General features: G+C 41.7%; 1 protein-coding gene across 1 annotated transcript in view; it reads left to right on the top strand.

Annotated features, from left to right (window-relative positions):
- The window catches only part of KL (klotho), a 49277-nt gene extending 29976 nt beyond the window's left edge, over nucleotides 1-19301 (top strand). The window contains exons 2-5 of the mRNA XM_083855057.1: nucleotides 3073-3583; nucleotides 8183-8451; nucleotides 10912-12028; nucleotides 15713-19301. Coding sequence (XP_083711183.1) covers nucleotides 3073-3583; nucleotides 8183-8451; nucleotides 10912-12028; nucleotides 15713-16050 — 2235 coding nt within the window. The 3' untranslated portion in view covers nucleotides 16051-19301. The remainder of the gene's footprint in view (nucleotides 1-3072; nucleotides 3584-8182; nucleotides 8452-10911; nucleotides 12029-15712) is intronic.
- The last annotated feature ends 5320 nt before the right edge of the window (nucleotides 19302-24621 follow it).

The raw sequence follows: 24621 nt of genomic DNA, 5'->3' as shown, positions 1-24621 counted from the left end.
GATGTCAAAAATTATATTCCTAGTAATGCTGGCAACTGGAAGTGATTGTACTTCAAAGCTTGGATGGTAAGAGTGTCTGAAAATAAAACTCTAAACAGCAGCTATCAATAAATTAATGGTAACATTTGCCAACATGCCAGCTGCATGGAGTGAAATTATAAGGCTTTCTATATGATTTATATTTCAGAGAGGGCTAAAAATGCGTGTGATATTTTGATATACGTTCATTTGATCAGTGACTCTGTATGGTGAGAGTGGAGGTTCATGTCATCAGCAGCACATATGAATAAATACTGAGTGATGAGTCTCAAAACGCAAATGTCAACTGTTAGTAGAGTTATTAGGTAGGATTTATTCTAATGGGGGGATCTCAGAATTACAGAATCACAGGCTGGGTCAGGCAAGAAAGGACCACAATGGTTCATCTGGTCCAGCCTCCCTGCTCAGGCAGGGTGATGCTGGATCTCATTGTGCGGAATTGCATCTGGACAATTCTTGAATATCTCCAAGTGAGAGAAACTCTACAACCCCTCTGGGCAGCCTATTCCAGTGCTTGGTGATCTGTACTGTATAAAGTTCTTCTTTATATTCAGGTGGAACTTCCTGTGCGTCGGTTTCTGCCTGTTGCCTCTTTCCTATAGCTCAGCACTGCTGAGCAGAGTCTGGATCCATCCTCTTGGTGCTCCCCTGTAGATACTTATAGACACTGATGAGGTCCCCTCTCAGTCATCTCACAGCTGAACAGGTTCAACTCCCTCAGCCTTTCCTCATAAGAGAGATGCTTCAGTCTTCCTTGCTCTTCTCCACTGGACCTTCTTCAGGAGCTCCACGTCTCTGTTGTCCTGAGGAGCCCAGAACTGGACACTGCAATCCAGGTGTGGCCTCACCAGGGCAGAGCAGAGGGGCAGGATCACCTCCCCTGACCTGCTGGCAATGCTTTTCCATCCTAATCCACCCCAGGACACCAATGGCCTCCTTGGCCACAAGGGCACTGCTGGCTCAGGGACAGCTTGTTGTCCACCAGGACCCCCAGGTCCTTCTCTGCAGAGCTGCTGTCCAGCAGATTTCCTCCAGCCTATCCTGCAACATAGGGTTATTTGGTGCGGGAGCCTGCAATTGCCTTCCTGGAATCTCAGCAGTTCTCTCTCGGGTTTTAGGTTTCTCTCTGACCCGAGAGTCAGGCTGGTGGTTCAAGTGGGTCTTTTTCTGCCTTCTGCTCTCTCTGACCTCTGAAGGCTTTGGGTCTGTGCTTGGTGCGAGAATGAAGTGGAGTCTCAAGGTCTTGGTTTTCTTGGTTTCTCGCGTTGTTTATTATTTCTTATCCTACAAGTTCGTTGTGTCCAGCCAAGATGCTCACAGCAGCTCGGACACGATGTGACTCCCCCCGTGATGGGAGGTTGCTCTGCTTTTATACAGAATAACTATGTACTTATTATTTACCATTTCATACCAATGCCTAGTAACTGTACTAGAAGGGTTGTTTCTACTTTGACCCAATCCACTGAAACTACCTCATGCCCACGTCACTGCAGAAGATGGATGCTAAGGGAGAAGGAGAAGAACTCAGGACAGCACCCTAATTCCTCCATCTTGTCCCTCAGTCAGCTCCATTCTAAAAACCCAAAAGGACAAAACTTTCTACTTGGTGATAAACTACACTACTGTCTGTTACACATTTGCGACTTGTAATTCCTCACTGTGTTGGAAGTTTTTCACATGGACTGAAAACAAAGCCTGTGTCTTCCTGGGCTCTGTGCCAGGCAAACCCCCCTGCACAGACCCCAGACCATCTTTCTTGGGTCCCAGGCCTCTCTGCCAAGGTCTGTGACCTTCCAGGACGCCCAGAGGGATGCCCTGGTCTCTGACAGTTCTCTCCAGCCTCTCAAGGCCCTTCTGGAGGGTTGCACAGAACTCTGTCGTATTGGCCACTCTCCCACCTTTGTGTTGTCAAATCTCATATTTTTACCTTTTTATCAATGACCTAGAAAAAAGCCGTGACAATTTCTACTAATGTATAGGTTACAAAAAATAGGATATTGATTCACAGAACTGCCAAATTTCTTTTGTAAGCCACGTTCACAGAAAAGATACGTTATAGTTGGTGAAGGGCTCTGGGGATATGGTAGTTAAGATGTGCGTATGCTCAAGTGTAATTCTGTGGCCACATAAACAGAAATAGTGTGGTAAATTGTCTCTGGTTTTACTCCTGGAAAGACTGCCACTGGCATATTATGTCCACTTCTGCTTCTGCAGTTAAAGACAGATGATGACAAATTGGAAGAGAATCAGAGGAGAGCAGTGAGACTGGTTAAAGAGCTTGAAGGTAATGCCTGAAGATAATGCAAGGCTTCAGGAACTTAATCTACTTAGCTTTCAAAGGGAACATCAAGAGACTGTTATAACTGACTCTGAGATCTCAGAAAAAAATTTGGTACAAAATATGTTCTCACAACAAAAGATAAAATTATACCAAGACAAGTGCTTACATTCTGATGCTAGGTGTAAATAGTAAATTTTAATAGATTAAATTGAATTATTGGAATAATTTTTAGGACCTGTGGCAATTTTGTTTTCACCAGACTTCCTGAAGTCCAGATAGGTAGTTCTGTATCCCTATATTGTGTGTTCTGATTCAAAGAGTATTAAGTTCAAAGGTATTTCTTTGTTTTATATTGTTTCAGAGTTTTGGGCAGTTCTTAAGATTCTTCTTTATATATCCATGAATCTGCAGATAAAGTGATATTCCTATAATGAAAACCATTTTTGAAACATGTTTAGTTAAATTTTTATTTTTGTAAATACTAGCAGTATGTCTAAAGTCAATAATAGAAGTTATTAAAGCCAGAAGTGTGTTCAGTGCCTGTAATAGTATCTCATGGAAAACTGAGATGATCTTTTCCCCAACCAACTAGCAATTTCTGGTTGATACATGGTATTAATATGGTATTAAGGGGTAATTTAGGTATTGTAAACTATTGATGAATGAATAAGACTGAGCCCCAGTACTTGAGAGTAGTTGTGTTACTTAAAATGGATTTTTTTGGTCCATTAATTAGTCTTTGTTTTCAACAGGCCCATGCTAAGGTCTGGCATCTCTACAATGACCATTTCCGTCCATCTCAAAGAGGAAAAGTGTCCATTGCCCTTAGCTCCCACTGGATAAAACCCCAGCATATGACTGAGAAGAACATAAAAGAATGCCAGAAATCCCTTGATTTTGTGCTTGGCTGGTTTGCTAAGCCCATATTTATTGATGGTGACTATCCAGAGAGCATGAGGAGCAACCTCTCATCTCTGTTGCCTGAATTCAGTGAGGCTGAGAAGAAGTATATCAAGGGAACAGCAGACTTTTTTGCTCTATCTTTTGGAGCTACCCTGAGTTTCCAGCTTTTGGACTCCCACATGAAATTCCAGCAGTTGGAATCAATAAGCCTGAGGCAGCTCCTTTACTGGATAAACAGTGAATATAACAAACCCCCAATATTCATTGTGGAGAACAGCTGGTTCGTTTCTGGTACCACCAAGAAGGATGATGCCAAATATATTTACTATCTCAAGAAGTTCATTATGGAAACTTTAAAAGGTATGACTTACTTTGTATTAATACATGCTTGAAACAATCATAATGCAATATAGCCTACAGAGATGTGTTAAGGCACCAGGCTGAAAACTGATTTTAGTCTTTAGCATTCATCTTGTTACTTGTGAAAGGAGACTTCAAATCCCTTTCCTGGGTTTGTTCTTTCCTTGAAGAACTCTCATATGTGCAGATAGCATTTGGTGAAGTTGATGCTGCTGTCCTTGAAGTCAGTAGGAAAATTTCTACTGTCTTTGGTAGGAGAAAGTGCAAGACGTGTAAACTATATTCTCAGTGGCCGTAGGAGGGTTTACTGTGTTACATATTAATAGCTGCTTTCTTTATCTGAATGCATATGTAGAAAATATAAGAATATATATATGGGAAGGTAAATACTATGCAATAGGAATTCCTCTGAAAAAACCCAGACGGCTGAAATAGTACATTTTAAAATGAAATATTGGAATACTTTCATTCTGCATCTTGCCCTTGCACAAATTTTACATTTCTACAGCTGTGGGCATCAATCACAGTAATTTAAATTTCTCAGTTAAAGGAGAACTAAATGGTTGAGGATATATAATCAATTTAATTTGTTAACCTATTATTTTTTCCAAATAGTAAGAAAAATACACCACCTTAGGTGAGACTTATTTACTGTTTCCCCATTTCCTTCTGGCAAAACATTTTTTAAATCCTAGTAGTCACCAATAAGTTCTTCAGGTTCCCATTTCCATTTTCATTGTTTTTTAATTTCTACATTTACAATTTATTAAGTGATTTACTTGTCTGCAGTTTACTGTTCTTGGTTTAAAGAGTATTATTGCTTCTATTAGTTCAGATGAGATAAACATTTTGTTACTTTCCCATTTTCAAATGGTGAATAAGAAAAAAATTGCCTTCATTTTATTCTCAGCAGTAATGAAGATGCAGAAGACTCCCAAATTGGTTTTGTGTGCTATTCCAGAAACCTAATTATTGCAAATAAATTAAAAGGTGGATAAATACCTGAGCCACTGTATCCAAAATAAAAGGATGGAAGCAAAAGAGTAACTAACAGTTGCAAGTACAGTATTCACTAGTTTGCATAAAGTCAGATGAAGAGCTCATCCTCATGAAGGGGTCATAGTCCAGTCACGCCTGTTTCTGCTTAGATTTTAAATTGCTGGAAATGCACACATGGATCTGTCTTTTAATCACAGCTGGCTGGAAGCAATCTCAATTTACAAAGCGTTTTTCCTTTTATTGTATCACTCAATAAATAATAGTAACAGCAACAACAGTATGACAGACTTGTCAGAAGATACTGGCACTTGCCTAAACCTTTTCTAGAACTAAAAATGAATGAAGAAAGCAGAGACAGACTGGGTCTGCAGAAGAGACTTCCGTATCATTAAAATGGAAAGTATTGCACCCAAATCTTCTGTTGTTAGAATCTGCAAAATCCAATGTAAATACGATAGTTCTCTATGCAATACCTTGGGGAATTTAGAAAAGATCCAAAATTTAGAAAGATCCAAAAAAGGCATCATGCTGGCTGTGAGGAGACTTGTTGGACAGCATTAAAAACCAAACACAAAGGCACAAGCTTTTTCTCTGAGCGATGTAGATATGCCTATCCAGTGGAATAAAGCACTGTGATATGAAGATTTTTGAGGTATTTACCATGAAATGGTTTCCAGTGGTGAAGGGAGAGTAAAATGACACTGGAGCTGTAGCATTGAGAAGCAAGAGTGATTAATTTAGACATGGAGCCGCATAACTGGGATTTTGCTACTTGCTAGATCTTGCCAGTATCTGTGCCTGGTTGTGTGTATTCACTGGTTCAGACAGAATTGCTTATTTCTACATCAACTTTAACAAGCAAGTGCAGCCCAGTTAGAACAAGCCTGTAGAGTAAAAAAGAATTGGTGTTGAGGGCCAGGTGTCCACACTGTATGTATTCCTGAAGCCCATTTCTGGATTAATTTCACCCCAGGGTTCCCAAGCCATGAATTCTGAGTCCACTGTATGATGTGAACTGAAACATGATGAGGGAGATTGGCTCAAAAGTGTGCTCCTCATTTCACTTGAAGTGCTGATGCAGGTGTCAATTCTGATACTGCATGCTGTAGACAAGCTCTGTACATTTTTTAAAATTCAGTTTTTAATTTTCCTTTGGGAAAGGATATTTATTTGGAATTCACAGCCCTCTTTGCTATTTTTTTCCAGGCACCATTTAGGGTTGATTAGAGTAAATAGAGCTGTAATATAAAGTTAAATATTAATTAGAGCTGTTAATTGGTTGGAGATGTCTTCTCCCATGTGTGGGTATCTTACCAATTACTCTGGGGTCATATTCACTTCCCTTCTCTGTCTCTGGTGCAACAAATTGTGCCTTGTGAAGCAGAGCTTGTTGCCTGGGAGGGCATCCAAGCTCCTCTGGGTCATGTTGACTAGTGGAGGTCAGGTCATTTTCTGGGGAGTTACCAGGTCTGAATTCAGAGTCTTAAGCAGAAAAGGAACAGCCAGGCCCATGACAGGTAGGACCAAGCTGTTCTCAGGTATGTCCAGAGGCAAAATATAGATCTTGGGCACCTTCCAGATGGGCTGAGGGCTTCACACACGTCCCCTTCAGGCACTGGGGTTGGAGGGCAGCTGAGCAGAGGGTTTTAAAGATCTGTATTTATACTTATGCGTCTGCCATGTTTCCTTGCATGACTTCTATACTCCTGAGCAAAACGGGGCATGAGCTGAACTGCTGTTTAATTTTTAACCCAGTTCTGGCAAAGTTCTGGTCTGTACAGTATCACACCTGTAGGCGTGCTCTGGAAGACTGCTCAGATCAGGAGTCACTCACAGTGGTAGCAGGGACAAGGCCACTCAGTTTCAGGAGCAAGCACAGTCCAGGTTTCAGTCAACCCCATTTGATCACCAACAGATGTAAAGGAAAAAAGAGAGACATACACAGAAAGAGGAAGAAAAAAAAAGAGAAAAGAAAAGAAAAGAGAAAAGAGAGAGATATTAATTTTTATTATAGTTTCCCATTAATATGCAATCTGTATGGGTTACAGTGTTTGAGAATTCCAGACTTCTTGGAACTTGCAAACATTTTTCGAGTTGCTTCTTTCCTAGGTGACACTTAAAAGTTAATACAATTTTTTTAAAGGATTTGAGGAGAATTTTTACAAGGTGCTCAGGAAGTGTGGGAGTGCTGTGTGATGACTTACAGAAGGGTGAGATGCTGTTCAAAGAAGTTCTCAATGAGACTGGTTCACACAGTGGACCTGTACGGGCTTTTACTCTGCTGTATGGCAGATGTCATCATGGGTCATGCAGAGGTTAGGAAAATAGTGACATTTGCCAAACACAAAAGAATGGTGCCTTTAGGAGGAGAAATACTCCATTTCCTTAGACATTTTCTCATGACCTCTGACGAAGACTAGGCCAAATTTGTTGCTTATTTAACCACATTGTTCCTTTAATTGATTAAAACAGGGTAACAATCAAGAATCCATGTGGTCGCTCATAACTGATTGTAATGAGGTAAATTAGTAAAGCCAGGAAATTAGGATCTTGTTACTCTGCTTGCCTGAAATAACACTTCCAGTGTTACTAGGCTGGTAAATATTATGTTCAGTCAGTATCCAGTTTGGGCTGACAGAAAATGGTGAGTAATAAAGATAAATTTTGCTGGCTACAGAACCAAACACCAGTTCAAAAGAATGCTTAAAAATGTGCTTAAATTGCATTTCAGAATTAGGTGGGTCTAATTATTTAATTAGAATAAGCACACTCCTTTGTGCTTTCCTGGAGCTGAGCCCCTTGCCCAGGAACATTTTGCTGAATCTCAGTGTTTAATACAGCTAAAAGTGAGTATCATTTGGAATCTTATAATAATGCTGGTAAAACTAGCAGATGCCAGTAGATCCTAACATTGACCTTCAAAGCATGTGGCGATTTTAGAAGTCAAATACTTGACCTAGAACATGAGCGTATTTTTAGAAGCCCTTCAATATTTGAGCTGGAAAACGCTGTGCCATAAAAGATGTAAAGAGACAGAATTACCAAATAAACAGAGTCTCTATATTATCACTTCTACTTGGAATCTGTGGTAATAAAAATTCATGTGCACGCCAAATGTGCTTTCAGGTTTTTCTCAAGGTGTATTTGGAGTGGAGGGGGAGGAGATGAAAAGGAGTATAACTTTTGTTTGCATACAGAGTAGTGCTGCAGTAACAACTACCGTGGTGTGAGCTGCAGTGTGAACAGAGCTGTGCAGAGCAGGGCAGTCACCGGCTCGGGGGCTGCAGATGGCTCAGGCTCTGCTCCGAGACTGAGGTTTGGCACGTCTGATGAGCAGCCCTGCTCAAACCACTGCTGCACAGCTTCTCTTTCTCAATCTCACTGCTTTAAAGCCAAGCCAGGTACCTCTGCTGCCTTCTAGCATAATCTGGCAGCTCCCCAAGTGCAGCTAAAATATGTTCCCTGAATAGGCTTTGAGGAAGGCCCTGTGATACTTATCTGACCTGTTGCATTGTTCATATACACTAATGTTGCAGATAGGGTGTAATCTACAGAGGAAAAATGAGTGCCGTGATAAGTTTAGGTTTGTTCTTTCCTCAGCTATCCGGTACGACGGAGTGAACGTGTTTGGCTACACAGTCTGGTCCCTCCTGGATGGCTTTGAGTGGCATAGGGGGTACAGCATTCGGCGTGGACTGTTTTATGTTGATTTTCAAAGCCATGACAAGAAGTTGGTGCCCAAATCTTCTGTCTTGTTCTATCAAAAGCTGATAGAAAAAAATGGCTTCCCACCTTTGCCTGAAAACCAGCCCATAGAAGGTATTTTTCCCTGTGGTTTTGCTTGGGGAGTTGTCGACAACTACATTCAGGTGAGTCTGATAATAAAGGCGACAGGCTGTCCAGCCAGATCAGTGCTCAAGTTCACAGTGACATATTTGTTGAATAGAGTGTCTTTGCCACACTCTGTGTGTATATTACCACAGTGCTGCAAGGAGATGGGTACAAGGCTTTTGTGCCAGACACTGTCTTTCATTCTTCACCAGACTTTCTGTGTGTGACCGAGGAGAACCAGTAAGATTGAGACACTATAAATAACATTTTAGAAAAATGTATAGAAATGAAAGGAGTCTGGTCCTTTTCTTCCCTGAACATCTGTGATCAGTTATGGGAAGTCAGTTCTTTTCAAATGGAAGTCAATTAAATCTGTTAAACTGTCAAATACATGTTTTAGAAAACTTCCTGAAAACTCCTAAAACTCCAGTGGCATGTTTCTACATCTTATGCATGTACATCCTGGTACTGTTCTTAGAGAGATTTTATATAAAAGGAAGTGAACAATATTAGAATTAAATGAAATTTCTGTATTCCTTCTATTTTATTTTATGTTGTACTGTGTCTGATGAGAACCTGCAGTGCCCCTGCGTAGAACCTAGCTAGTTCACAGTCCTCAGTCTTTATTTCAACTGATTTGATACTTCGGAAGAATTTTTCAAATTATAAGACTGTATAACATGAGTAAAAATTTTACCTTAGTTATGATCGCTTTAACTGTTAGGCTCTGTAATTCTCAGATGCTATTTTGGGTTGCAGAGCTTCTCTAACCACAGTAAAGAGGTGTAAATTCAAAGCCAAGGCTTCATGCAAGAACAGAATTTTTAATTTATATTTTCCACAAAGGCAGAATCTTTCTTAAGGCTAGAATGTGAGGAGCTTGTTTGTTTTTTTCTAACTCCAAAAGTAAGATTTGGCTTTGTTCTCTTGAGAAATACTGCAGCCTCCTTACCTCATGCACTGATTTTCAAGAAAATTCAAGTCATCTTCCTAGCTCTCAGATAGACTGAGAATTGGAAAAGGAATTGCTGCTTTTGGAGTCCATGAGAACTAAAAAATTGCTGAGTCAGTCAGCCTAAACCAGCTAAAAAATCCCTCCCATCCCCAAAACCTTCAAAGCTGAGTATTTTTGTTTCAAAAGGCCATTCAGACATTTTGTGCTGTAAGGCTTAGGTAGTTTGATTTGTAGATGCATCACAGTGGAAAAACTGTTTTGACAGCATTCCCACAGTATTAGTGGCAATGCATGCTTTAGTAATCTACAAGGGACAATTCTCCAGAAAAGCAATTTCCCTCAGACATGCTGTTTTTTATTACTTTCTTCTATAAGCACAGTACTGACCTCTCCGGAGAAAATAGCAACTGATTTTCAGCAGCTTCTTTTATACAGTCTGCAGAGCCACAGCTACAAGTTGAACACTGGTTGTAGGCTGACACCTGCTTTTCAAACGGAGGGCAGGACAAGGAATCTGAACTCGAGGGGAAACCACACACCAGAGATTAAAAAGAAAGAGAAAAGGACAAATAAAGACCATGGTACCACTATCCTGTGGTTTGGATCTAGAAAGAATTACACAGAATATCAATGAGGAGATTTCACACTGTGCAACATTAAAAATAGTCCAATTTTTCATTTTCTAGTCCTTACTGTGCTGGTGATTTTCATTAAAAAGTGAAAGTATAGTTTTTAGCAACCCTGAGAAACTCATCTTGTACTGTGTTACTGTGTGTCATACAGGCAGTTCTGACATCTGAAACCCTAAAGCCTCATGGGAAATGCATTTTCTGTTGGGGTAACATACAGTGGGTTTACTCAGAGGCCCAAAAAATTGATTCAGACATGAACAGCCTGCTGAAATAACTTGGAAATCATTTCAGTATGAATTAAGTAAAAATGGATGTCTTCAGCAAGAAGGGAAAATTTTTCTTGTCAGCTCAATTTTTGCTAAAAATCAAGTGCAGAGCATTACTCATCTTTCATCATAGTCAGGAAAAGAACAGAACACAGAAATGTTGTATTCATTATTTCTTTTCCTGCATTCAGGAAGTGGTCTTGAAACTGACTGTATTGGGTAATTTACAAAAGACACTCTCTCCGTAGACCTCCTTAATCTTGAAAGAAAAACATTTTAAAAATTACTGTAGTCTTCACTGAAGATCTCCTTCTCTGGAGATCTGTTGCAGGCTTAGTGCCTTATCCCTGAGCAATCCTTATTTCCTTTGGAAACTAGAACAGCTTAGAGAAGACATAAACATGATGACCATTAGCTTGTTTGGAAAGTAGAATGAAAACGATATATAGATTTGGTACTTCTCTGACATCACTTGTTAACAGAAAAGTCATTCATTCACATGAGCCCAAGATGCCAGTATCAGAGATGCTGAATGCAATGTTTTGACTTAGGATAGTCTTTCTCTGGGCTGTGCCTGATGGTTATGATGTTCCCACCTACCTAGAACAAACAGCTTGAGTCTGGTGTGTTTCTCATTCTTCCTAGGTAGACACGACACCCGCCCAGTTCCTTGACCCCAGTGTTTACGTGTGGGATGTTCACCAGACAAAGAAGCTCATTAAAGTGGATGGAGTTTACGCCTCGAGGCGCAAGCGTCACTGTGTTGACTTTGCTGCTATCAGGCTCCAGATCTCTCTTCTGCAAGAAATGCATGTCACACACTTCCATTTTTCACTGAAATGGTCTTTAATCCTTCCTTTAGGTAACCTTTCTCTAATCAACCACACACTTGTACATTACTATCAGTGTTTTGCTAGTGAACTTCTCAGAGTTAACATAACTCCTGTTGTTGCTTTATGGCAACCTATGATTGAGAATCAAGAGCTTCCAGTTTCTCTTGCCAAATATGGAGCTTGGGAAAACACAGAAACTGTTCAGGCTTTTGTTGAGTATGCCAGATTCTGCTTTACAAGTCTTGGGGACCATGTCAAATTTTGGATCACCATGAATGAACCGTCTGTGAAAAACCTGACATACGCAGCAGGGCACAACCTGTTAAAAGCCCATGCAAAGGTCTGGCATCTTTATGACAAAGAATTCAGGACATCTCAGAAGGGCAAAATATCTATAGCTTTGCAAGCTGACTGGGTAGAACCAGCTTGTCCCTTTTCCAGGAATGACCAAGAAGTTGCTGACAGAATTTTAGAGTTCGACATTGGTTGGCTTGCAGAGCCCATCTTTGGGAGTGGAGACTACCCAGAGGTGATGAGAGCATGGCTTCACCGAATAAACAGTGTTGACCTGTATAATTTCCACTTACCTTACTTCTCAGAAGATGAAAAGAAGTTAATACAGGGCTCATTTGATTTTTTTGCCTTGAGTCACTACACTACTACCCTGGTGGGCTCAGAGAAAGAAGATGCAGTAAAGTATGACCACTACCTTGAAGTTCAAATGATCAATGACATCACATGGCTTCACTCTCCCAGCAGAGCTGCAGTAGTGCCCTGGGGGCTTCGTAAATTGCTCAAGTGGGTGAAATCAAAGTATGGCGATGTTCCAATTTATGTTATGGCTAATGGGATTGATGATGGCCAGAATATGGTGCACGATAAGCTCAGAGTGTATTACATACAGAACTACATCAATGAAGCTTTAAAAGGTAAGGAACCACAGATGGTTTATATGTCACAAATCCCACTATTAGTACACACTGTGTGATAGAGTATGTTTAACTTTAAAAGACGTGTCCTCCATAGAATAATCCATAAATGAGATGTTACTACAGTGTAACAGGTAATTTTCCCCTTGATTTATGATTGATTGGTGTTCCTAAACATCAGGAAGACTGACCTTGCTTATATTATGCATAAGACAGCAGAAGTTTTTTATGGATTCAATAAATTTAAATAGCAGTTATATGAGTAGCTCCACATGTATTTAGTCAGATTTTCATCTTACTGCACTTTTACTGTTGTTTCGCTTTGTTGCTTCTCTCCACTGATGTGCCTCAGGGCTGGGTATGGGTTGTGTTCCTCAGTCGTCTCTATGTCTTATCCAACAGTGATCTTATCCAACAGTGATCTTCATAATAATAATTCAGCTGTCTACCTCATTATGCCATTTCCTGGACCGTTTCCTACTATTCAGAACACATACCAGTCTTTGTCTCAAAGATTCACAAATTGCAAGGCAAAAAGGAGGGATTTTGAGTCATCCTGCCATACAGCACATGCTGTTTTTTCAGAAAAGCACAAGACCCAAATGAGATATTTTTTAGTGATGGAGAGTCTTTGGCACCTCACAGTGTGTGTATATGTGTGTGTATATATATCTCTATCTCTCTATCTATCTATCTAGATATCTCCCTTCTACTATTAATTGCTCCAGCTTCAGCTTTAAGCAATTTTGTTGTGCATTTCCACATGTATTTTACCTATGTAGGTATTTGCAGACACAAGACAAGCTCTCTCTCTCATTTGTCTCTTTGATGGATAATACAGACAAAGCTCTTTGTGTCCCTTGCTACAAAGCATCATTTCAAAGCTCTGAGTTACTAAGTTTTCCCCTGTATGCTGGTATTCCTTATGAGAGAGGTAAACCCAGACCTGGACACCCTGTTCCTGTCACAGCCACACTTAGGCAGGTATAGCATAACCCCTTACCCTCCTCATTCTACATGCAAGAAGGCTATAGGCCTTCTTGGCCATAACAGGTTGGTTACACGGATTCTCTGGTGATTCAGTGACATTTTAAACTCAGTTACAGATTCCTGCCCCTCATTCCAAGCACAACTGCCTCTTGAAAAGTAGGTCTACTTGTTCTTTGACATCTTCACATTTGGTCATGTTCAAATGCCTGCTGCTTGTTTGTGCACACCTTGCTACACTAGCTATGTCTCTAATCTTTGTGATACTTGCAGAGAAAGAGTTTTACATTTATTTCAGGTTGCTGATATATTTAAGATCATGGAATAACTTAGTTCTAAAAGCTGAACTCCATGGCCATGGTAGAAATACATACACTCTGACACTTACTTACCTGCAATTACATTTCTAGTTTTCCAGTTCTATTACTTCTTAATTGTACTTGTGACCAGTTGAAATCTGTTTATTATGGGCTTCCCTTGACCTCATAACATTTTATTATCTTGATCCAAATGCCATATAATACCAAGTAATTTGCCTTGTGAAACTCTAAGTATATAACATCAAACATCATTACTTTTATCGATATGTTGATCTCAGAAGAAAAAGATGTCAAGTTATTTTGACAAGATTTATTTTTCATAAAGTTAAGCTGATTTGCATTAATCAAGTATTATCTCCTAAATTTCATATTTATCAAGGTTTCTATAATCTGTTTCACTCTTTTGATAGGTAGTGAAGGATGGCTGGCAGTTCCTGTCCACTTTATTAACTATTGGCTTTAACTTCCTCCTCTGTAATTTGCACCTCTTTTGCAAATTACTGAACATCAGTATTAAGTGCCCAAGAGTTCATTCTCCAGCATTTTGTAGCACTGGATGCATGTTTTATAAATCTGTAATTAAAAAAACCCATATTTTGGCTATATTTGGGCTTGTGGTTCCAAAATAGTTTTTATTTTGTATTGCTTGTCTCCTTGGCACTTCTCTTTTCAAAGTGTTTGTGGATATATGGGCTTTTCTCCCAGTTCCCATTAGCAAGAACACCTATGCATGCCTCTGTTTTTTACAGAACTTTGCATTTTGTACTGTTTTGGTACCACTGTTCCTCAGTCACTTCTTTCTCCCTCTTCCATCCAGCCTGTAGATAGCTCCTGTGTTTTTCAGTTTAACCTATTTTCTTATCTTTTCACCTTTTTTGTGATGGATAAATATGTCTTTGCTAACTAGCTGTAGTACTTTTCCTAAAGTTTAAATTCCCCCTGTAGACACCATACACTCCTCCATAGTGTTTGGTCCAACAGCTTTTCCATCTTTTTCTTCTCCCTCTCTGGTACTGCACTTTTGTCCATCTTGTCATTACATAACCTTGGCATCATGACTGATTCAGGTTTCTCCAAGACCTGCATTTCTTTTTTGTAAGACCTTGTGCAGTAACTAAGATGAATTAGAAATCTGGTGTCCTTACCTCAGTGTCATAGTGTAGAGGGGGATTGGTATGGGTATGCCCTAGCCTTGAAGTCCCTATTCTGCCTTCTTCCTCCAGCTGGTTTCAGGCACTACATGTGCAAATTTTTGTGCATGTAATGCTGCTCACCTGCACTGTTCCAGGGGAGCCAGCAGGTTTGTGCAGATAAATGATTCCAGGATACAGTACGGGACCCTTTGGACTAAGGCTGTATTTTGAAGTGCTTTGTACTCCGTTTAAAAGTACATCTTTGTCAATTGAAAACAAAGAACAGCAGTAACCATTTCTGTAACACCATTAAATCCACCTGCAGTTCTGCAAACACAACTAATTATCCTGGGCATCAGCTCTGTAAAAGAGCAGGTAAATATTATTTCATTTTACACGTGAAAAGTAGGTTAGAGGTGTTAAAGTCTTGTATGTGGCTTCAGAAAGAATTGTTTCCAGAAGCATATGAAAATTCAATTCTGTGTTCATCAGCTTTAATTTGTTAAAACAGTGATTTTGAGAGAGAAACTATTGCAGTTTGTATTTACTACCTTGGATTGATTTTCATTGTCAAGATGAATGGATGGCTCAAGGTTAACACTGCAGCTGCTGGGCCTCTTCCAGTAGCTGAGTTAGCGGTATGGATTGTGGTCATGTTCTCAGTGAAGACTAATGTGGGTCATCTTGGATCAGAAACTTGGGTTCATAACAAGAGAGGGCTGTGATTTGCATAACCTTTCCCCTTGCACCGGTGATATCCCAGTACACAACCTCAGCCTGGCTGTGCGATTTTTGTGGTGAGAAGTGCAGCCTGACATCCTCTGTTCTTTGACTGTCCCCATCAGGACGTACCCTGCAAGGGAGAAGGAACAATCAGAGAAACAGGCTGCAGGAAATCCAAAACCTGTATTCTTTCATACATAACAAAGAGAGCCATCTTTTCATGATAGGCTCCATGCTGATCATTAAACACAGTCAGGCACTCACAGCTGTGTTTACCAAGCACAAGGAAATAAATTGCAGGATACTCACAGATCACACTGTCTGGCAGTGGCTGACAGGTTCTTACTTTTTATGAGAAACACTTCACAGATGTACATGTACCTCACCTAATTTTGGAGAGGAGAAGTGCAGATGTGGCTTTAACATTCCCCTGCCCTTCCTTTACATATGGACATATGGTACTTCTCTTGAATGCAAAGTGACATTGATTAATTTCTTCAACCCTTTGTTTTCTTTTGCAGCTTACACCTTGGATGACGTTAACCTTCAAGGATATTTCTTCTATTCTTTTAATGACAAGACTGCTCCTAAGTATGGTCTCTACAGCTACGTTGCAAATCAATACGAACCAAAACCTTCTCTGAAACATTACAGAGAAATAATTGGCAATAATGGTTTTCCTGGTCCTGAAACTCCTGAGTTGCTGTGTCCGGAAGAGGTTGCCTCGTGTCCTGAATGCCACTTCTTCCGAACGAGAAAATCGTTATTAGCCTTTGTCTCTTTCATATTTGTTGCTTTTATTGTTACTATATTCTTCATTACTTACTACTCCAAGAGGGTAGAAAGAAGGTATAAATAGAGCTTCTCCCTTGAATACATCACTCACTGTCCTTTTTCTTGCATCCCCTTGGGAAATCTGAAATAAGAATGCACAATGCTGTGATTGCTTCAGCATTAGGAAGGCATTTATGTTGCCCAGTACTGCAGGATATTGACATTGAGAAGCTATTGCTTGCATATGGCTTCCAGAAATAATTTTCTCTGATGTAGTACCTTTGGTTTGTAACCAGTTCTTGATTCCTGTAGTTGAAGTTGTCTCACAACTTTCCCTGGGACCTTTTTTTGAGCAGATGCTTTCCCTTTCTTGGATTTGCCCCGCTGAACTGGACAGGTGAAAATAGGTTTTGGAAATGTGGTGTGATGGAAGAACCTAAATGTCAAATTCTCCAAGACTGGGGTGAAACAAGAGTTTACTTTTCCAAACTAGGGTTTAACACTGATGTTTCTTCACCAGAGCTAGAACCTAACTAGAGGAGGGATCATGACAGAAGAAAGATGGAGGAAAATTGCAAATGGGAGCTCTTGTTAAATCAGTTAACTAGTACTGAGACTACATCTGGCTTCAGGATGCCATTGGGAAACTTCAGTTAAAGGAACTGTGTCTTTCTCTGGGGGATAAGAAGCAGGGAAATATCCAGGGATTGCAGGGATCATGCCGTCTACTGAGAAGAGATGGGAAGGGTGAATGGGCTTCCTTTTGATTTGCTCAGAAAAAAAGGAGCAAAGAGCAGGAACTGGGATGTCTTCACTGTCTCAGTTGGCAGAAGGGTGTGGTGCCTGACCCTGTGCTCTCTTGCCCTGTACCCAGGGACATGGCACAGCTGAGACACCCCATTTCTGCACTTCTCACAGCCAGTTGAAGTCACCTGCCACTGCTGCTGCCCAAGCTATATATCTGCTGGAAACTTGTGGTAACTTAGCAGGGATGATCTCTGCATGCTATTTGTGTTGAGTGCAGAGACTTTAAAAGCCAGCAGTTTGGTGTAATAGTGCAGCACTTTATTGCTGCCAGCGTCTGAGACTGTGGAGCTGTTGGGCCAAACCTCTCACAGGTTGGCTGGAGGTTCTCCTTTGAGCAACTGGAACTGGCAGCATTTCATCCCAAAGTTTTACTGGATGTCTGAGGGCCTCTTGTTTTTCCCTCAACAAGATAAAATAGCAAAATGTTGGCACCATTGTTTAATAGTAGAAATAGAGAGAGAACAGGAAGTAAACCTGTCATTTTGCCTGCCTTGTGAATTGCTGCATTCAGAGGCTCCTCAATATGAAGCAGTATGGTCATTTTTCTCTGCTCTCTAACTCCAGGTCTGCATTGCCTTCAGCTGTAATTGTATTTTTATTGTTATGTGAACAATGTCACTCACTGGAAAGAACATTTGAAAAGAAATGTGCTCTGTGTTAATCAAGAATTATTTCTCTACTAAAGCTGATTATGCAGTATTAAATGTGATGTTTATCTACTAGATTACTAGAAGATGACTAAATAACCTCCCAGGGTTCCTTTCAAACTGAACACTCTATGATTCTATACTGTAAATTAAAACTTACATATGAAATATGATTTTAATTTGTAATTTAAGATTATATTTTTTCTTAAATAATGTATGGAAAAAAAAGGAATTAGTATCTTCTGATAACGATTAATATATTTTTCTTCCAGTTCCAGTCTTTAAATGGTCTCTCTTTGTAATTACGTATATTTTGGCATTTAGATTAAGGTGCACATCTCAGGGTAAGTGATAAAGTATTAAAATATATATAAAAATTATTTATAGACTGATAGGACTTGCTGTAGAGGAGAACATTTCAAACTGCTGTATATTTATGTGTTGGTGCCTGGTGCACTTAGGATTATGAAGAAGTAGCCCTCCCTGAGTGTATGAAATGTGGAATGGCTTTTCCCTGGCAGGGCAATGAATCACTGTGCAATACGTTACGCCAGCTGCCAGATGCTTTGCAGTACGTAACAAAAGTGATGTTCATGCAGCACAAGCTGTACCTGGGTCATGCCCAGCTTGTGTGTTTTGAGTGCCTGTGTGTGTGTGGTGTGTATTTTGCTGTTGGTCAAACATCAAGGCCTGGTGTTTCTGAGGAGCCAGAGTTGTACCTGCCTCCCCTGGGTTGGAGGGGGCTCAGGGGGCCTGGGCAGGGCAAATGCAGAGGAGCACAGTCTGATGGACGCTGGCCTGACCTGATGCTTCACGAGCTGTTCCCATCCATGCAGCTGCTGCTGGGAGCTGTGGAATGGCCCAGGCACAGCACAGTGTGGGAAACAGCAGTCCCAGCACAGATGAGACACAGCAGGCTCTTCCCATGGAGGCTGGGTGATATGTAACCACCGACAGGCAGATGGCACCAGCTGGATAGCTAATTTGTAGGTAAACTGGGATTTGTTGCTGTGTGATCGTATCCACTCATGGAGCCATGACCCATGGAACTAACACAGCCTCTGGCGTAGTTGCCTTTAGAAGAGGTTTTAAATATCGCTGCAGAGCACAGCTGGCTTGAGCAGGGCACAGCGGTTGCCAAAGCCTTCTCCCAAGCATCCTGCCTGTGGTGCTGCCTGGGCCAGTGAATTGCACGATGATGGACTGTTCTGATGAAGATAATGGTATGGTTTTGCTTCTGGAATCTGCCTTATTATCTTGTAATCAGGGGAGCATGCAAGTTTCCTGCCAATTGTCTTGAAAAAAATTACTCCACTAACAACAAAGAAGCCCTTGAATAGGCAAAGGTTGGGTACCTGTCCAAGGTGTGCTTATGCAAGCTGATGAGGAAATCACCTCCTTTGCTCCTGCTGTGGGGCACTTGCTGCCTCTGATGCCCACATGAGAGCAGTGATCCGGCGCTCCCGACCCCGCCTGTGCATCCTGAGCAGAAATGCAGGCAGCAGCAAGGACTTCGGGCAGAGGGGGCTCCCTACTCAGGCTGCAAAGATGGCTTGGTGGTGGCTGGTGCTTTGTTTTCTGAAGAGCAACAAGGCTTGGCATGTTCAACCTGCAGTTTTTTTAGGTAGACTGCTTTCTTGATTTTTAACTGTGTTTATAGAATGAAATGTTGTTGTCAGTTTATTCAATGCTCCAGATTAAACATTATATCTGTTCAAAATATTTTTGTGGCATGTGTGCAAAGCTTCTGGTATATTTCTTGACAAGATTGTGCAGAGTGACTGTGGGAGGGATATCTTTGCTAAATGACAGGATGGATGTTATATTGTTTTTATAACAATTGCAGAAGTGAAATAAAGATACTGAATGTAGCAAATTGTAACATGATTTTACTGTTTAATCTGTCCAGTTTCTTTGCCTGCAGCATGAAGTACTGAGTATCTCAGGAGAGGCTATTGTGATAACTCTGCAAGGAGTTTGTGTTGCTGTTTGTTTTTCCAGTGACACAGAAATAACTCTTAACTTTTGTTGAAGATTTCTAGGGCCTGTGGCTAAACAGATGTTCTTCCAATAGACCTAGGAGTTTGGAGGTTTTTGTTATTTGAGTTTGTTTTTTTAAGTTTTTTTTTTTAAAGTGACTGTTGCTATTTAGAAAGCCTCTGGAAGTAATCATACCAATTTAAGAAGAGTGCTTTGGTGCAATAACTTATTCCATAGTAACACTGCAGTAAATCTGAAAACTCTTCTATTCCAGTAGAGCTACTCCTAGGCTTCAGGGATTCTGTCAGCATTAAGCATGTTTGTGGCATCGTTGTTAAACATCCTAAGGAAAGTAAATGTCAAGATTACGGGAAGTGGGAGCAGAAAGGGACAAACCCAAGTAACAAAACAGGGACCATACATGTCTCAGCATGTTTTAACACAAAATTTGCCCTTTTCTCCTTGCATTGTTGCTTTCAAATCACTTAGAAAACTCAATCTGTTCATTCTGCTTACAGAGACCGCTGAGGTGAAAATTCCCTTAGTGTGGGTGAAGATGTCAATTCTAGGTGCCAGACTTTAGTTTTGGCAAGGAAAGTTCAATCCTGTTCCTCTTTCACTCAAGCAAAGCCAAGAAAAAGAGGCATGGAAAAGAAAAGGGAAAGCTCTTCCTGTCTTTGATGTGCCACTCATAAATTGCCAAACCACCCTTCCTTAGCCCTCTCAGTGTTATGGCTGGTGCAGGCTTAAGGTGTTAAGCCCACCCTTTATAAGAAATTGGAAAAAAGGAATAATGAGGTGAGAAGAAAGTGTCAGGCCCAATGTATCAGAGCCTTTTTTTGCTTCATGAGTTGAACAGAAACACCACTGTCAAGCAGTTCTGAGAAAAATTAAGATTTTTAAGAAATCAGAAAGTTGAAATAACAGCAGCCTGCAGCCAGGATGCTTGTGGGTGCTGACATTTTGCTGGCTATTATTGTGTGATGCTTTCTGTGTTACTGAAGGAGTAGCAAAAGCACCAGTGAGGCAGAGAGAAGCCAGGGAAAATGCTAATGCAGCATGGCAGGAAAGGCACAGGCACAAGCAGATGATCAAGTTGCTCATCCTGGGAGCTGAGTGAGCAGCCCCCTTCTGTGGGGATGGGCCGTGGGACTTCGAATATTCTTTGTTTAAATTTTTTTTTCTGTATTTCCTATATTTCTCCCTCAGTGATACACCTCCTTCAATGGTACACCTCCTACATGAAGAATTTAACAACTTTAACTGCCAACCCCCTTTTTCTTGTCATAGAATTACTCACAACATGGTGAAGCCCTCTTTATCTGATCCCAGCTCTCCTGAGGTCATCCAAATCTGGCCCAAGTCCCAGGAGACCCTGGGAGTCTGAGGTGCGGGAGGGGTGGTCAGTCACCAGCACTGAGCAAAGCAGTGGGAATTACAATAGTGATGTTTTCTAAATGCTATAAATTCACTGTGAGTGGATTAGTTTCTACTTTAGTTCTTTACTGTTAGTGGAAACGGTTTCTTCCTTACTATGAGTAACACAAAGAACTTAAGGCTTTTTTTGTGTGTATGTTTTTTAATTTTATTTTATTTTTAAATTTGTTTGTTTGTTTTTGTGGGTTTTAATATTTCCCCTGTAATCTGGGGTGTATGATGGACTTCTCCCTGACATTTTTTATGGCACCAATCCTTGCAGGAGAGGAGAGGACCTTGGTAGTGACTTCAGTCCCACTCATTTGGTTCTCAGGAACTTTTAAACCAAAGCTTCCATCAGGGCTGTGCCTTATGAGGTGCATTTCCAAGCTGGAGCAACAGCTCCAAAGTGGGACATGTGCGGGGCCTGGAGGAAAAGCAGGGCCAATGGCATGTCCTGGTGAGATCCTGGCTGAAATGGTGGTTTGGCTCTTGGCACTGAGCTGGCCGGTGCTTCGCTGTCTTCTGCATTCAGTGCTCCATGAAAGGCCCTCAGCAGCTCTGTAAACCAGCAGGGCTGCACAAACACAACACCTGACCCAAGAAATCTGGTTTTCCTCCCGCTAGAGGAAGCTGTGAATTGGCTGAGTGTTCAGTTCAAGAGGTGTAATGGTATAAACTACCTGCACTGTAAAGTTTTACGAGGTGACAAAGTTTTGTAGTCTGGCAATAGAGCAGTTGAGCTGGAGGCCCTCGGGTGCCCTGCCAGGAAAAGGAGGAGGGGAGCAAGAGCGTGAGGAGGGCTTCCCAGCAGGCTGCAGCCTCTCTGGGCAGCCTGGAGGATGCCTTGAGTGGTGCAAGGCTGCTGCTCCTACAGTCTGGGACATGTGTGGCCCAGGCACTTAGTGCTGCATGAAGAATGGAGTAGAGTGGGCTCCAGCTTTCCCATCACCCCTTCTTCCTCCTTTGGGCACATATTTATGTGCACTTAGGCTATGAAATGGAGAGCTAAATACCAAGGTATGACAGAGGTATGTCAAGGTGTAGAGTTTACTTGGCAAAATGCTGTTTACAGCCTTTACAGATTTTTGTTGATAGTTTTCATTTTGCAGCAACCCTTCTGCCTCCCCTCTCCACAAGGAATAGATGGGTCTTATTTCCAAAAGCTAAGAAAATAAGTCCTCATAAAGGAAACTGCCAGTTTTGCAGCTGCCTCTCCCAGCACTTGCTGAGCTTTTAAGTCCACTTCTGATGCAAGTTTGTGAATTTTACAGACATTTGTAACTCATTTGTCTGCCACATTGCTGCAGGATCCACGAGCGGATATTGCCTTTCCTTGCGCCTCGCAGCAGGAGGCGGCGGGTATCCTGTTCTTGGCAGCACGTGGTTGCTCCTGCTTGGTATTCACGGGCACATTCCTCTGGCTGATGATATATTATTATTGGGCTGGAAGAAAAATAATGCAACCAAGCTCTTATTGTTTTATCCTTTTATCTGTTTAGTCATATTAATGTGGGATCATTGTTACATAAATGAACAGGAGATGCAGTCAAGGACATGTTCTTATTTAAAGTCCTCCAATGCTCTTGTACTTCAGTCATTCATCTTCTGTCTTTAATTACAGCAAGTGATCTCAGAGGCACTTAAAAGATTAAATTACTCAATTATTTGAAAAACCCAAATGCAATAACTGTATCTTTTTGCTGATAAATACCAGCCATTGCTGGAAAAGGTTGCCCAAGGCAAAACATATTGGGAGGCCAAGGAGGCCATATTGTGACTTTTTGGCTTAACCCAGTGATACCTTTTTAATTTTTCATAATTTGCAACCTTTATTTTTATTTGTATTGATAATAACCACAAACTTTTCCATTGCTGTCCTGATGTTTTCAGCAGTGTGATGAATGTCACAGCCCAGCACTTTTCAAGTGTCCTGACACCTCCTTGGCTGTGGAGAGAAGGACATGAGGACAACCATAGGTTAAAAAGGCTGGCCATCAGCATGGCCAGGCAGTGAACCTCATCCAAGGCAATGCTTGTGGATGGGGGATGGCTCAGTGTTTGGAAAGGGGATGTAATTAAAACACAGGTGGTGGCTCTCTCCATGATGAGGTGGGTGGGTTCCCTGTTGGCAAAAGTGAGCATTCATGCTGTGCTAGGAGCAGGCTGGCTTGGACTCCCCAGCCTTGTAGGAAACAGGAAAGAGGGACAAAAACTGGCTCTGAAATGCTGTTGTGGGTGTCCCATGGCCACAGAGGGAGCTGTTGATGTTCCCTGCATGTGGGCATTGCTGCCAATACTGCATCAATGCATCTGCAGCAGCAGAGTTTGTCCTTCCTGACCAGCGGCCCTATTGCTCACTGGACATCCCAGCCACTGAACAATGGGAAATTTTCCCTAAACAATTTTTTTTTCTTTACCTCTTTTGCAAAGGAACAAGATGGGGTTGAGCCCAGTTCTGGGAACCTGGCTAAGGCGCTTGTGTGATCCCTCCTCCCTGGGCCAGGAGAAAAGGGACATGAGTCTTCAGGGAAAGAGAAATCCAGGCTAAAGAGTTAAAGTGCTGTACTTTCTCTTCATAGGGCAAATCAGTTCCTGACCTGCTGGGCACCAGACAGCACTGGGCAAAATACCAGAGTAGGCATGAACCCAGGGTGCTCTACACTTTGGCAATGTGTGCTCCTTTCTCGTGCTGGTTGGACAGCAGTGAGGCACAGGGATGGGTTTTTGGTGTTGATAAAACCTTCCTGCTTTGGACTACTCCCATGGTAAGTCTCTAAACTGAAAGAGTCTGGGGACAGAAGAAGGACTCACTGTTTGTTGTCAAGCCAGACCAGCTGTGGTGCTTCATGTCCTTCCGCCATGAAGAGTAAACCTGGCTGGTATTAGCAGGGAGCAGTGGGATGGCCACATGGGCTGGCAGAGCCTGGGTGGGTCTGGGGGTCAGGCTGCCCTCAACCAGCATCTGTCCCACACGCGTGGTGGGGCACTGCTGGCCTGCAGATGCTGCTGCTGAGAGGGTTACTGTCCTCTGCACCACCACCTGTGGTTCCCACATTTATTTAATTAATAAAAAAAAGGACTAAGTAACTTGATACACATCCTCTCAAGAACAGCAGTCATTCCAGCAAGGAGCAGGCCAGTGGTCTGGGGGAGGACAGATGGCCCTGCGGCTAATTTGCTCCCATAAATCGCAAGCTGTTGCAAATCCTTGCTGCAGTAAATGCTGGCTCTGTGTTTATGGCCATGTGTCTATCTTGGGGCTGCTATGAGCAGGAGATAAAGCAGAATCTCTAGTTTTAGGCTGCATTTCCCTTATGTCTTTTATGCAGAATTGAGAATTTTGATTAAGAAATTAGCTGTAATCCTGTAGCTGGCTGCCAGCAGAGCTCCATGCAACTGCTCTTGCAGCAGAGCCAGGTATTCTCTTGTTGACGTACCAGCACAGCCAAAAGCTCATCCTGTCCTCTTGCAAGCTGCTGCTAAGGACCTGCACACACAGTTCAAGTCTCTGCTCAAGGCAAAGAGCAGTTCACTGCTTTTAGCCTCTCAATTTTGTGGGATTCTTATCCCTGGGAGAGGATCAAAAGCCCCAACTTGTCATTGCAATGGGACTAAGGCTTATGGTTATTTTAGTGCTCTGGCCTTCCTCAAGAGAAGCAGAAATGTTCTCTCCTCACCCTGGAGTTTTGTCCCAGTTGTGGGACATGAGGCATTGTGTACTCAAGCCCTGGCAGGCTGGCCATGCCCAACTCCCTGTTGCAGCTGGAGGTGGGACCACTGACCACCTGGCCATAGTCACCCTG

The sequence above is a fragment of the Zosterops lateralis genome, assembly GCF_965231275.1.
Source record: "Zosterops lateralis genome assembly, chromosome: 2".
In the NCBI taxonomy this organism is placed as follows: domain Eukaryota; kingdom Metazoa; phylum Chordata; class Aves; order Passeriformes; family Zosteropidae; genus Zosterops; species Zosterops lateralis.
This window is presented reverse-complemented; position numbering and strand designations above follow the sequence as displayed.